Source organism: Budorcas taxicolor, chromosome 21 (assembly GCF_023091745.1).
Source record: "Budorcas taxicolor isolate Tak-1 chromosome 21, Takin1.1, whole genome shotgun sequence".
Lineage (NCBI taxonomy): Eukaryota > Metazoa > Chordata > Mammalia > Artiodactyla > Bovidae > Budorcas > Budorcas taxicolor.
Window position 1 is genome coordinate 23,887,953 of NC_068930.1, and position 15,178 is coordinate 23,903,130.

Genomic DNA, 15,178 nt, shown 5'->3' on the forward strand with positions numbered 1-15,178 from the left:
TGGAGCTCTTCAAACTGCAAAGCAGAAGGTTTTAGGTCCATGAGAAAGTCCTCAGCCTGAGATCCACAGGGTCAGTCCCTATCCCTCCAGGCCATCAAGGGACCCAGGCTTCAAGTTCCCTGAAGAGAAGGTATTTGGAGGATGAATTTCACAGACAAGTGGCTAGTCCTTAGAGTCCTACAAGGATGAGGCCTGGCAGCCTACTTGTCGAGACTGAAGTTTCTTTTAAGTATTCAGGGTAAGAAACAAAAAATGAAAGTAGCTTCTAAGAGATAAGAGGTTTTAGATGAAGTTTGGGAGCTCTTAGATGAGGGTCCAAGAGACTAAAAGAATGAATTTCAGGTTTAGTCTTTTTTTTTTTTTTAATGAAAAAGTTCTGCATTAATTCCTCTCTTTTTAAGCAAGCATAGCTGCCAGTCGTTCCTCTGCTCAGCCAGATAAGAAAGTAGCCATTCGTAAAACCAGCCATTTCAGTTGTGTTCTGGAAAAGCCAGTGGCTGCAGAGTATTTACATTCTTGGTCATTCACCCTCAATAACCTCTCCTTCAGGGGTTTCCCTGCAGGCCTCTTCATCCTCAGTAAAATTCCCAGAAGACCCTTACCCTCAATTTCTTTATTTCTCAGAAACCAACCAGGTAAGGTTGTCTCGGAAGCCCCACACTCACTCCAGCTGATGTTGTCTCAGTGCCACAGAGCCCAGGCTGCCGAGTGTCTCGTCTGGAGGAAACAAATCCAACTGCTCTTGAGCAAAGCTATTAACACTTCCCAACTAGAGGGCAGAGAGCAAGAGAAAGTCCGGTCAGCCTGTTGTCATGGTTATTTGACCCAGGGTCCCCTGGGCATATCCTGACTTCTGTAAGGAGATTTAGCCAACTAGGGGGTAGAGAGCAGGGCTGAGGGAAAACCAGACTCAGAGGAGTTATTATTCCTGAGCAATGAAATATCTGCTCTGTGACCCATTTCTGACCCTCAATTCTCAAAAAAGCTGTTTTCCAGAAAGAAGATATTGGGGTATATGTCATTAAACTCATAACCTCTAAAGTTTTATAATCTTTGACTCTTTTTCCATAGAGGGTCCTGTGGAATGGTTTTTAATCCATTTCCCTCATCCTTATTTTTTACTATCAAGAATGACTTTTGAACAGTAAGATTGAAACCCACACAGGAACACAGTGTACCTGAACGTGTTAGTCTTTTGATTATGAAGATAAATCACTCTCAGTGAAGAAGAGAACCAGAGCTGGGGTAGATTCCTTGACAATCTAGGTTTTAATGGAGCTATTTTAATCTCTGTAAATCCCAGATTTCCAGAAAGTTTATTGAACTCTGCCTGATTTAAGATGCCACCAGAATATGCAGTGAGAAAGCCAAATGGATTTTGTCAAGTCTGGAAAAGACAATGTTGACCAAGATTCAGTTACTGATCAACAGCATCCAGAGAACCACTGATCACCTCCCCTCCCTTCCTTAGTAATGAATCAGACAGGACCCCAAGTGCTAATTCCTGGCTTCAGAGATGCTGGAGGGCTGTGATGTAAGCCATAGGTTTCAGATTATCTAAGAAGGGCTTTTTAATTAACACTGGTAATAGGACAAAACTTATTTCGCTTATTTTTTGCAAAATCGTACCTACTGTTGGCTCTCTGCTAAGCTGTACACCGTGGGCGATCAGAGAAAGAGGCAGCAAGTAGAGAGGAATGGAGATGTGTAACAGATCCTCTGTAATCAATTCTATGTCTAGGATATGATAAGGCAAGAAACTAGAAGTCAGGAAGGGGAGGAAAGAGTCAAATGGAGTCTCCAAAAAGAATAATAAATATGTAATACCACCAATTGATGATAAAAACTCTTCAGAAAGTGGGCTTAGAAGGAACCTACCTCCACATAATAAAGGATATGACACATAATAAACATACGACACACCCAGAGCTAAAATCAAACTCAATGGTGAAAGGTGAAAGTATTTCCTCTAAGGTGAGGAATAAGACAAGGATGTCCACTCTAGACACTTTTACTCAACACAGTTTTGGAAGTTCTAGCTATGGCTATCAGAGAAGAAAGAGAAACAAAAGGAATCCAAAAGATTCCAAACAAAAGGAATCCAAAATGGAAAGAAGTAAAACTGTCTGTTTACAGATGACATGATACAATACCTAAGAAATCCTAAAAGATGCTGCCAGAAAACTACTAGAGCTCATCAGTGAATCCGGTCAAGTTGCAAGATACAAAATTAATACATAAAAATTTCTTGCAATTCTATACACTAACAATGAAAGACCAGAAATATAGATTACAGAAACAATCTCATTTACCATCACATCAAAAAAAAAAAAAAAAGATACCTAGGAATAAACCTACCTAAGGAGGCAAAACTATAGGATACTGATGAAAAAAATCAAAGATGACACAAATGGAAAGCTATACCATGTTCTTGGATTGACAGAATCAATACTGTGAAAATTACTAGGCTATCCAAAGCAATCTACAAATTCAGTGCAATCCCCATCATATTACCAAGGGCATTTTTCACAGAATTAGAACAAAAAATTTTACACTTTGTATGGAAACACAGAAGACCCTGAATAGTAAAATCAATGTTGAGAAAGAAGAACAGAGCTGCAGGAATGAGGCACCCTGACTTCAGACTATACTACAAAGCTACAGTAATCAACAGTATGATTCAGGCACAAAACCAGAAATACAGATCAGGGAAACAAGATAGAAGTCCAGCGATAAACCCATGTACCTGCACCTATGACCACCTCAGTTCAGTTCAGTTGCTCAGTCATGTTCAACTCTTTGCAGCCCCATGGACTGAAGCATGTCAGGCCTCTCTGTCCATCACCAACTCCCGGAGTTTACTCAAACTCATGTCCATTGAGTCAGTGATGCCATCCAACCATCTCATCCTCTGTCATCCCCTTCTCCTCCTGCCTTCAATTTTTCCCAGCATCAGGCTCTTTTCAAATGACTCTGTTCTTTGCATCAGGTGGCCAAAATATTGGAGTTTCAGCTTCAGCATCAGTCCTTCCAACAAATATTCAGGACTGATTTCCTTTAGGATGAACTGGCTGGATCTCCTTGTAGTCCAAGGGACTCTCAAGAGTCTTCTCCAACACCACACTTCAAAAGCATCAATTCTTCGGCACTCAGCTTTCTTTACAGTTCAACTTTCACATCCATATATAACTACTGGGAAAACCATACCTTTGACTAGATGGATCTTTGTTGGCAAAGTAATGTCTCTGCTTTTGAATATGCTGTCTAGGTCGGTTATAACTTTTCTTCCAAGGAGCAAGTGTCTTTTAATTTCATGGCTGCAGTCACCATCTGTAGTGATTTTGGAGCCCCCCCAAAAATAAAGTCTCTTACTGTTTACACATCTATTTGCCATGAAGTTGATGGGACCAGATGCCATGACCTTTTTCTGAATGCTGAGTTTTAAGCCAACTTTTTCAGTTTCATCTTTCATTTTCATCAAGAGCCTCTTTAGTTCTTCTTTGCTTTCTGCCATAAGGGTGGTGTCATCTGCATATCTGAGATTATTGATATTTCTCCTGGCAATCTTGATTTCAGCTTGTGCTTCTTCCAGCCCAGCGTTTCTCATGATGTACTCTGCATATAAGTTAAATAAGCAGGGTGACAATATACAGCCTTGACATACTCCTTTCCCTATTTGGAACCAGTCTGTTGTTCCATGTCCAGTTCTAACTGTTGCTTCTTGACCTGCATACAGATTTCTCAGGAGGCAGATCAGGTGGTCTGGTATTCCCATCTCTTGAAGAATTTTCCACAGTTTGTTGTGATCCACACAGTCAAAGGTTTTGGCATAGTCAATGAGGCAGATGTTTTTCTGCAACTCTCTCGCTTTTTCAATGTTCCAGTGGATGTTGGCAATTTGATCTCTGGTTCCTCTGCCTTTTCTAAATCCAGCTTGAACATCTGCAAGTTCATGGTTCACGTAATGTTGAAGCCTGGCTTGGAGAATTTTGAGCATTTTCTATGACAAGGGAGGCAAGAATATACAGTGAAGAAAAGATAGTCTCTTCAATAAGTGGTACTGCAAAAACTCACTTGTACAAAATGAAAACCACTTGTACCACATGTACAAAAATGAAATCAGAACATTCCCTAACACCATACACAAAAACAAAATAGATTAGAGACCTAAATGTAAGGCTAGGTACTATAAACCTCTTAGAGGAAAATATACGCAGAACATTCTCTGATATAAGTCAAAGCAAGATCTCTTTCAATCCACTGCTTAGAATAATGAAAATAAAAACAAAAATTAAAAAATGGGACCTAAGCTTAAAAGCTTTTGCACAGCAAAGCAAACCCTAAACAAAACAAAATGACAGCTCTCAGAATGGGAGAAAATATTTGTAAATGAAGCAACCAACAAGGGATTAATCTCCAAAATACACAAATAGCTTATGCAGCTCAATATCAAAAACAAACAAATAACCCAATCAAAAAATGGGTGGAAGACCTAAATAGACATTTCTCTAAAGAAGACATAGAAATGGCCAACAAACATCTGAAAAGATTCTCAACGTTGCTAATTATTAGAGAAATGCAAATCAAAACTACAATGAGATATCACCTCACATCAGTTAGAATGGCCATCATTAAACAGGCTATAAATGATAAATGCTGGAGAGACTGTGGAGAAAAGGGAACCCTCTTGTACTGTCAATGGGAAAGTAAACTGGTACAATCATTATGGAGAACAGTATGGAGGTTCCTTAAAAAACTAAAAATAGAACTACCATATGACCCAGCAGCCCCATTCCTAAGCATATATCTAGAGAAAACCATAATTCTAAAGGATTCACACACCCTGTTCACTGAAGGACTATTTACAGTAGCCAGGACACAAAAGCAAGGTAAAAGTACATTGAGAGAGGAAAGGATAAAAAAGATGTTGTACATATATATATAATGGGATATTAGACAGCCATAAAAAGAAATGACATTTGTAGAGATGTGGGTGGACCCAGAGGCTATCATACAAAGTAGAGTTATGTCAGAAAGAGAGAAACATTGTATAATATCATTTATATATGGAATCTAGAAAAACAGTAGAGATGAACTTGTCAGCAAAGCAAAAATATTTATAGAGTCACAAATGTAGAGAAGAAACTTATGGTTATCAACGGGGGAGGGGGTAAAATGAGTTGGGAGATTGGGACTGACATATATTTATACTTGATACAATTCATAAAATAAGTAAATAATGAGAGCCTACAGTTTAGCACAGGGAACTCAGTGCTCTGTGGTGATCTAAACAGAAAGAAAATCTAAAAACGAGTGGATATATGTATAACTGATTCACTTTGCTGTACAGCAAGAAACAAATACAGCATTGCAAAGCAACTACATTCCAATAAAAATTACTAAAAAATTTTAAATATGTGATACATTTAATACTTATTGATCCAACCTGGACTTTGAAAATATAAGACAGTAATAGAGAGAGAGGGAAGTACCTGAAGAAGTGGCCTCTGCCTTCACCTCACTTCAATGTTTAGGTCAAATTATCTATGTGTCAAGAGAGCAACCTGGGCCAAAGGGCAGTGTTAAGACTTTGAAGTCATGGCTTTGGGCCAGAGGGAGTACAGGGCTCTGTGCCTGAAAGCTCTGTTGACAAAGCTGGCTCTTTGGCCATGTCAGCTGGGCATCCAGAATGTGGGTGAGAAGTGAGAAGTGGTGAAAAGGGTCTAACAGAGTCCCATGGGAAGAGTCCACTTTCCAGCAGCAGCTTGAAGGACATAGTTATTTCCTTTTATTCCCCGTCCCTATATGCCCCGCCCCCAACTCTGTCCAACTACCCCATGAGCACAGGGACCTTGGTCATCCTGTATACAAATGGATCCCAGATCTAAGCACAGCACTCAAACATTTGTTGTTGAATAAACAAATTCTAGGCAACAATGTTCAGCTGTGAATGTGCTGGTCTATATATCTAAGAAACGTCTTCAGACAAATATTATATGGTATCACTTAGGGGTATAGAACCTGCCTGCTAATGCAGGAGACATAAACGATGTGGGTTCAATCCCTGGGTTGAGAAGATCTGCTGGAGGGCACGGCAACCCACTCCAGTATTCTTGCCCGAAGAATCCCTTGGACAGAGGAGCCTGGCAGGCTACAGTCCAGAGTCACAAAGTTGGACATGATTGAAGTGACTTAGCATGTATGCACATATGGAATCTAAAAAATAATACAAATGAATTTATATACAAAAGAGAAACAGACTCACAGACATAGAAATCAAACTTATTGTTAGCAAAGGGGAACAGGGGTAGGGATAAATTAGAAGTATTGGATTAACAAACTACTTCAATCGCACCCCACTCCAGTACTCTTGCCTGGAAAGTCCCATGGATGGAGGAGCCTGGTGGGGTGCAGTCCATGGGGTCGCGAAGAGTTGGACATGACTGAGCGACTTTACTTTGACTTTTCACTTTTATGCATTGGAGAAGGAAATGGCAACCCACTCCAGTGTTCTTGCCTGGAGAATCCCAGGGACGGGGGAGCCTGGTGGGCTGCCGTCTAGGGGGTCACACAGAGTCGGACACGACTGAAGTGACTTAGCAGCAGCAGCATACATAAAACATATAAATAAGGATTTTTTGTATAGCACAGGGAAGTATATTCAATATCTTATAATAACCTATAATGGAAAATCTAAAAAATACATATGTATCACTGATTCACTTTGCTGTACGCCTGAAACTAACAATATTGTAAACCAGCTATACTTCAATTTTTTTTAAAAGAAAACACAGAAATACAGTTATTAAGAATACTTACCATTTGAGGTGAGGGTATGGGGTAAAAGAGGAAATAGGTGAGGGAGATTAACAAACTTCTTACAGTTATAAAATAAATGTGTCACAGGTATGGAATGTACAATGTGGAAAATTTAATCAATTAATATATAATACCTTTGTCTGGTGACAGATAACTAGATTTATTGTGGTGATCACTTTGAAATGTGTAGAAATATCAAATTACTATGTTCTGCACCAGGAAATAACACTGTGCTTTAGGTCACTTTTACTTCAAAGCCAAACTTGTAGAAAAAGAAATCAGATTTGTGGTTATCAGAGGCAGGAGATGGAGAGAGAGGTAACTGGAGGAAGGCAGTCAAAAAGTACAAACTTCCAGTTTATAAGACAAATAAGTACTAGGGATGTATGCACAACATGATAAATATAATTAACACTGTTGTATGTTATTTATGGAAGTTCTTTAGTGAGTAAACCTTAAGGGTTCTAAATGTTAAGGAAAAATTTTTTTATTTCTTCAATTTTGTATCTGTATGAGATGATGGATATTTACTAAACTTACTGTAGTGATCATTTCATGATGTATGTAAGTCAAATCATTATGCTGTACATCTTATAAGTACTGTGTCAATTATATCTCAGTAAAACTGAAAGAGAAAAAAACATCTTTGGTTTTTAGAATCCTTCCTGAACGAATATGGAGGACTGAAGGTGGGGATGGTTAGTTAGAAAGGAGAAAAGTGCACAGGGAAGGAGGTACCATTAAGGTTTTCACAAATTCTAGAAGAGGTGGCTTTTCCCAAGCTCCCCATCACCCACTCTAACTTGCAGAGGACAAAACTACCAAGATGGTCACACTGTTAAAATGCCATTAGAGTCAAGCTTTTTCAGGCAGAGGCAAAACACCACTGATAGGGATAATATATGGGAACCTCAGCAGTCTGGACAAGATTGTCTTAGAGGTCTCTTTCAACCAGGATGTTCTATACTTAAATCTTTCTTCATCCTTCTCCTGCACTTGGACCTTCCAGCCAAGAGCTTATTTTACCAGAACTCACTCTATCGACTGTGTAGACTGCTTATCTTAGGACCACCTTACTTTAACTCTTGTTCATTCCCAGAACACATTCACAGATACATGAGTAAATTTTGTCTACAGATTTATTAGACATAATTTATTACAGTAGAAGATATGGACAAAGTAATTATAGTTAATATTTTTTATTTGCCCCAATCTAGCAGCTTTCATTTCTCTTAAAATTCTCAAAATGTTCTTTGTCAAATCCTGTATCTTGATTGGTTACTCAAAAAATAGACAGCCAAGTACCTGAATCTGTTTTTTAAGAATCTCAATTATGTTTATGGAAAATTTACTGAGTGTACATTTCTCATTGCTGTTCAGATAAATGTGATGGCTTTACTGGTAAGGCTGACACTGGCCTCTTATCTGATGCTACCCTATTTCTCTACCTCACTTGCCTCAAATTAAGAGGATCTTCAATCACAAGAAAGAACTCAACATCCTGCTTGAGCAAGTGGCATCCACTCAGTATTCTGGTGTCTTCCTCACTCATAGCTCACTGCCCTTTTCCACTTTTCCCAACCACTCCACAAATATGAAGTCTGACTTATAGAATGTTATGATCCTTCTACTTTATAGTAGTCATGAAGTTTCTTAACTTCATAAATTTCAATGAAAATTAATGTATAAATGCCCATACTGTTATACCGCTTTAAATAAAACAATCCAGTTGTTGGATCTAGATATCTGTAGAACAGAATATAAACCACTAGCCAACAAATGTTCTTAAAAAAAAAAAAAAAAAAAGGCTTTTTGTACGGGATTCTGGAGAGTCTCACACTTCTACCCAATCAGGAAGACAGTGACACATGGAAAGAGCACTGGATTGAGAGTCAGAGAAACAAGGTCTGGCCTCAGTTGTTGTTGTTGTTGTTTTAATTTGGTTGTGCTAGGTCTTAGTTGTGGCATGTAGGATCTTTAATTGCAGCATGTGGGATCTAGTTCCCTAGCCAGGAATTGAACCCTGGACCCCCTGCATTGGGAGCACAGAGTCCCAGCCAGTGGATCACTAGGGAGGTCCCTGTCCTCAGTTTTAACCTTAGTCTCCTCATCTGTCACAAGCTGACCCACAGGTACCAACCGTAACTTTCCACATTATTTTTACTTCATGTCCTTTGTATCTTCTTTTTATTTGTTTTTCCTTGCTGCATTACCTAAAGACACAATTTATACCATGAAGACACCTGATGCATTTCTGATTTTACTCCTGGACAAAGGACAGGAGTGCAGTGATGTGAAAGGTAAGTTAAGAGGCTAGCTCTTAAGAGGAGCAGCTAGCTCTGCTCCTTCCTGGCACTGACAGCTATGGAGGAAGCGGGGTAAGTGACCAGATCAGGGGCCTCTACTAGGTCTGAGAGAGGGCTGTGCATCAGACCTACTGGAGTTGTGCAAAAGCAGCCAGGCACAAGGACTCAGTCATGTCCAGCTCTGTGCGACCCCGTGGACTGGAGCCCACCAGGCTCCTCTGTCCATGGGATTCTCCAGGCAAGAATCCTGGAGTGGATTACCATGCCCTTCTCCAGGGATCTTCCCTACCCAGGGGTCGAAAGAACCCAGGTCTCCCGAATTGCAGTCGTTACATATTAGTGTCCACTTGTTAGTTTAGATCTTTTCAATTTTTCTTTTTCAATTTTTATTTACTTAGCAAACACTGAACTCCTAATATGCACATAAGAGATGCTCAATAAATGTGAGATGAAGGAAAAATATACAGAAATTTAGAAGTCACTCCCACACTCTAGAAAACACATAAATCTTCAAGCTCTCCCCTTCACCATCCTTGGCCCCACCTCTGTTCACATCACAGTCACTAAATGTTCATGTGAATAAGTCCTCAAGCACAGTATGACACGGCTGTGCCTAGTGCAAATGTCCATTTCACTTACAGCTTGTCTTCAAAGCAGATACTTGTCTTCAGCCTGAAACCATGTCAATGGGTCTTCAGTTTCATCTGAGGATACGCCACAGTGATGATGCCTGCTACAGAGGACACGAGGCCTCCGAGGCCTATGATGCCAGGATTGGACTTATAGATCCCCAACTGGTCCAAGGGGTTCAGGATGTCACAGAAGTTCTTCACTGTGTCCAGAAACAAGGGAGGATGCCTCTTCAGAGAGTGGAATAAGAGAAGAAGAAGGGACTGGAGCCACTCTGTCTCCTCGTCAGCCACACTGTACCTGAGGGTATCCTGGGATGCTGACTTCTCCCTCTTTGCCCTGTCGTGTGCAACCTGTTTCATCTGCAGGGAGACTTCATAGACATCCCTGACCAGGCTCAGCAGAAGAGAATAGTAGTAATAGCGGGCAGCCCACCTTCGCCATTTCTCTTTGTTAACACCAGAGGCGAGCCCTGTACTCCTCACGAAGAGGACGGTGTCACAGATGAAATACATCACACGGTTCAAGCTGGCTAATGTTAGGCATACGCGGGGCACCAGGTCAGTGGCACGAATGCTCTGCTGTGTCGCCTGGAGAGCATGCACCACATTGCCTAGTCTGAACCCTGCAAGAAGAACCCACAAGAATTCATGGTTATTTAATCAGATGTAACAGGATTTTACAGGCAGAAGCCCTGTATCAGGGTGAGAGGTCAGCACTGCTTTTTTTAAACAACTGACTGTCATCTGTGGCTCAGTCTTTGCTCAGGAAAGGAAAAGCACTTTACAGTAGGTTAAGGACACCTAAGATGATCCTGGAAGGCAAAAAAAAGAATCAACCCTTTAAACTTATTGTCTCCATTTGAATACATTAACAAATGACAACATACTTTAGGCCAGGTCAATCATAAGTGTGGGTTGTTACAATTTGCATATTACCAGCTATACTTCCTTAGAAGGAAGGTACTGCAGTAACATGAACTCTGGAATACAACTTTCTTTTGGAGAGTCTGATGCCTTACACTTATTTACTTTCCAGTTAAAAGACTGCTTTTTAAAAAAACTCTTTCCTTGGTGGCTCAGCAGTAAAGAATCCACCTGCCAGTGCAGGAGCCGCAGGTTCAATCCCTGGGTTGGGAAGATCCCCTGGAGAAGGAAATGGCAACCTATGCCAGTATTCTTGCCTGTGAAATCCCATGGACAGAGGAGCCTTGAGGGCTACAGTCCACGAGGTTACAAACAGTTGGACACAACTTAGCGACTTAACAAAACATCATCCTGCAATTTCTCTGGTCCAAAGCCCGTATGGCTCCCTACTGTCAAAAAGCCAAAGTAGAGATAACAGGATTTAGTGGGTAGCACAACTAATAATACTGTCATATGTGACGCCTGGTTCAACTAAATCAACCATTGCCAGGGCATTTCCTTTATCAGAGCACATAACTTGATCAGTGATGCACCAATCAATAAATATTTGTATATATTACAATCTGAAACATTATGGAGGATACAAAAGAAGTATTTTCCATACATGAATATACCTTAGACCCAGTAAATTCTCAGAAGTAGCTACTCTCAGGAAACACTGATCTCAGAAAAATGTTTGGTATTGTTTTATAAAAAATAACACAAAATATGCAATGAATAATCCAGGTTTCCAGTTCTAGCTGTTGCACTAAGTAGCTTAGTGACCTTGGGTAAGTCCTTTCTAAACTTCAAAGACCAATAATTTTTAAAGGACCTTTGAGCCCCAACATTCCGAAGAGGGAGAATTTCTAATCTTGGCTTTCCAATCCACCCAGAAGAGCTCCTTCCCATCCCTCTGCATGACAAAGTAAGTCTTCTGCTCATCAAACTAGTTTCCTCATTGATCTTCCAACACAGTGGTTTGCTCAGAGCAGTCCTGAGCCTCCACTAGAGGAAACTACCCTTCAAGAATGCTCTCCTAATCCTTCTCTCTCTTGCCACACCTCAAGTTCCACCTCCTCAAAACAGCTTTCTTTTTCTCAACCAACATATTTGGTACTAAATCTTATATCATTAGGCCATGTGATTTTAGTTCTTCCATAAAGCTCAGAACTATACCTACATGAAGCAGATACTCAAAATGAATTAAATGAGTACAACACTGACTGCTTTTTGCGTTTTACATGAAAACAACCCCACAAATGACTTAAGAAAAAGTATCCATCCATTTCCTCTAGCAATCCCTCAAGAAAAAGGAAAAGGAAAGGGGGTCAAGGATATAGCTACTGTATTCTCTCAGGGCTCCCAGGAGCCAGAAGTTCATGTCAGAGATTGCCAGAATATTTTGTGATTCTAAGAACTAAAGGTGAACTAACATATTGTATGTCCCACTGGTTACGATGAAGCAGAAAGACAAGATGTCGCACCAAATGTGAACATAGGAGAGTGTTTGTGAACTGTTTGCAGCAAAATATTCCATCTTTATGGCCTATCATTCCATGAGGGCAGCCTTACTAGTGATCTTCATCAATAAGCTTGACTGACTAGAAATTCATGACCTAGGAAGTATTTTTGTGAATTACAAGGTCTGAGGATTCTAAACCAGGAGCCACTGTCCCTCAAGGGACAGGGTACTTACATTTACGGCCAGTGCTCACACTGGATTCCAGTTTCTTGAGCTTCATTACAACCTTCTCATTGTCAGCTTTAGGCTCTAACAAATATCTAAGCAACATGCATGTGTACTGAGCGGCTCTGAAATGGAAAAGAAAAATGAGGAGAATGATTTACAAGCCAAATAAAATGTGATTCATGAAGTAAGGGAAAGAGAAACATGTCTTGCCAAAAACAAAGTTTCCAAGACAATTTCTCATGCAGCAGCTCTTCCAAGAGCAAAATTCTGCAACATTCATTTCACAGGGCCAAAGGGTAGAACATGTGATGAAAATGCAACACAAAGGTAATGAAATAGAAATCTGCAAAAATAGAGTGAACAGTTCCTCAGAACGCCTGTTGCTGGCACAGACAAATCCACCCAGTCAAAAGAGTAAACTGCAGAAAAGTCTACCTCATGTTAAGTCTGCAAAGATCCATATTCTTTATTTTCTCCAGTGTAAATTTCTAAAAGATTTTCAGATTTCTAAAAGGAAATTTTTACCAACTACTTAATGTGACAGGTCACACACACAAACCAGAACCAATGAAAAGTCCACCACTGGCATACTGTTTAGCTTTTTATAAAAGAAGCAAATGCAGACCAACACATAAATAAGTATAGATTTGTCTTTCAAACTAATTAGCATTTTATATAAAATACAGACTCCTGTTTAATAATACTAAATATTCAATAAAGTGATCACTGTTGTGAGTACAAACAGCAATGCCTTACTGACAGAAACATAACAAATGAAAAAAAAACAAACATAACAAATTAAAAATTTTATATCATATAACCAAACATCTAAATGCATTTGGCATTCTAGTAAATAAAGTAGATAGATGCCTGTTTCCTACTGTAACTGCATCTGAATCCCCTTATGCTATAAATATTATTCTCAATAAAAATGGTGAATGTGTTACTATGCCTGAAGTAATAAGAAACAATCTCTCTTTCTCTTGTAAGTATGTTTCCTGGCTAAAGGGCTCAAGCTGGTCAGGTCAATGAATCCCTTTTTCTCAGATCTGGCCTAATAATAGGAATGTGTCCAAAAACAAGACATTATTTTCTGAATGCCAGTGTATTCACAAAAGCTGTAGATCACCAAAGGGATTAGGAAATGAATACTAGAAATCTCAGACCTTGAGATAAGTACATGCTGAGTACATATAATAAGTATATACTACGCAATTATTTATTAACCAACCTCACTGATAAAATTTGCAGGGTATATTCTAAGCACACTGGAACTGGAGGCTTCTGTTTTAATGAAGTTTGTATATAATGCGACCATTTTGAAAATCTACCAAATTAGTTAGAAAGATAGTATGGCTTGATAGTTAAAAGAACTGGGTCCTGAAGTCAACTGTGTGGTTTTAAATCTCTCAGTTCAGTCACTTAGTCCCTATTAAACTCCTGCTTCAGTTTCCCCATTTCTGTGAAATCGGAATTATTTCAAGAATTTAACCTAATAGGGTTGTGTTGACAGTTAAGTGGGTTAATAGTTGTAACACTGAGAAAACATCTGGCATTAAGCCCGGTTCCAAAAGTTTCATAATTGTTGGGGTGGTTACTATTCATCTGTATGTATCAGCACTTTACACTCAGAAGAAGAAAAAACTGTTAAATAAAACTGCAATTGTGACTAATTTCTTTTTATTAAGCACGACTCAACCAAATCCCTAAAAGAAACGTTAGGAGCGAGTATTAAAGCCACAATCTCTTTAATATTTTCAGCAGCACGGCGTGTACCTCGGAAGGGTGGTCAGTTCTTTCTGAGGCTCTCCACACTGCATTTTACGGTTCACAAAACTTTTTCACAGGCGGTATCTCGCTGAGATACGGATGACAAACACAATTCCTCCCCATAAGTATTTCATGGAGCTTTTCAAGACACTACCAAGTGCTCATATGTCAACCTCGAGTTTGAAATAATTCCTTGGAGGAATATTGAGCGGAGAAAACCCACTCTTCCTGGGGTGAGGAGAGAGGGTTCGTCGGCTGGTTTACCGCAGCCGGCGGCCTGGAGGTGCGGGACCGGACGGGAAGGGAGGTGTGTTCGGCCCAACCTCATTGAAGTCAGGGTGAGGAGGAGCTCCTGGGCCACGCTCCCGCCGGGAGCCGGCAGCGGCTTTCCCGGTTTCGTCCACTGGGCTACTACCGCCCTCTCCGGGTGTGGAGAACTGGGAACCGTCGACCCGGGTGAGGGGACCGGGGAAGGGGTAGAGGCCGCGGGCACCCAACTCACCTGAAGAGTCGGTCCCGGCCCTGGGTCTGATTGGTGAAGCGGATGAAGGCGTCCATGGCACCCAGCCCAAGGACACGCGTCGCACCGGGCTCTGTCACTAGTCCTCAGGGGCAGCCGACAGTCCCCCGCGGGAGCGTCGGTTTCTCCACCCCCGAGGGACCGAGTCTCCCCGCCCCCACGGGGGCGTGTACACCTTCCAAAGAAGGCTTAGTGGACGTCCGGTTGGGACCGGAAGTTGTGGTTACTACGGCGACGCCACGCTGCTGGTCCAGGTGAGAGAAGTATCGGCTTCTGATCCGGGTGCCGCGGCTCCTCACATGTCCCAGGAATCCCCTTTATCTCTAGGATCTCTGAGCGGGGGACCTGAGGGGACCTGTCTCCTCAACCTCAGGCGTCCCTAGGACGCCCTGCGCCTCCCCGCAGATCCTGGGTACCCAGGGACCTCCACAGCGGAGTCCTGAAAGGAGGTTTCCCTGAACTTTTTGCTTGGGGACTGAGGTGCCTAGTCATTTCCCAGCTCTGTACTTCTGTTTTCCCTTGAGCAACACCAGTT

General features: G+C 40.9%; 1 protein-coding gene across 1 annotated transcript; it reads right to left on the reverse strand.

Moving 5' to 3' along the window:
• Positions 1 to 9,608: 9,608 nt before the first annotated feature.
• On the reverse strand, positions 9,609 to 14,765 carry PEX11A (peroxisomal biogenesis factor 11 alpha). Its single transcript, XM_052660001.1, has 3 exons — positions 14,626 to 14,765; positions 12,360 to 12,475; positions 9,609 to 10,380 (listed from the first exon to the last, which is right to left on the reverse strand). The coding sequence occupies exons 1-3, from the start codon at positions 14,679 to 14,681 to the stop codon at positions 9,809 to 9,811; spliced, it is 744 nt and encodes a 247-aa protein (XP_052515961.1). The 5' UTR covers positions 14,682 to 14,765; the 3' UTR covers positions 9,609 to 9,808.
• Between the last annotated feature and the right edge of the window lie 413 nt (positions 14,766 to 15,178).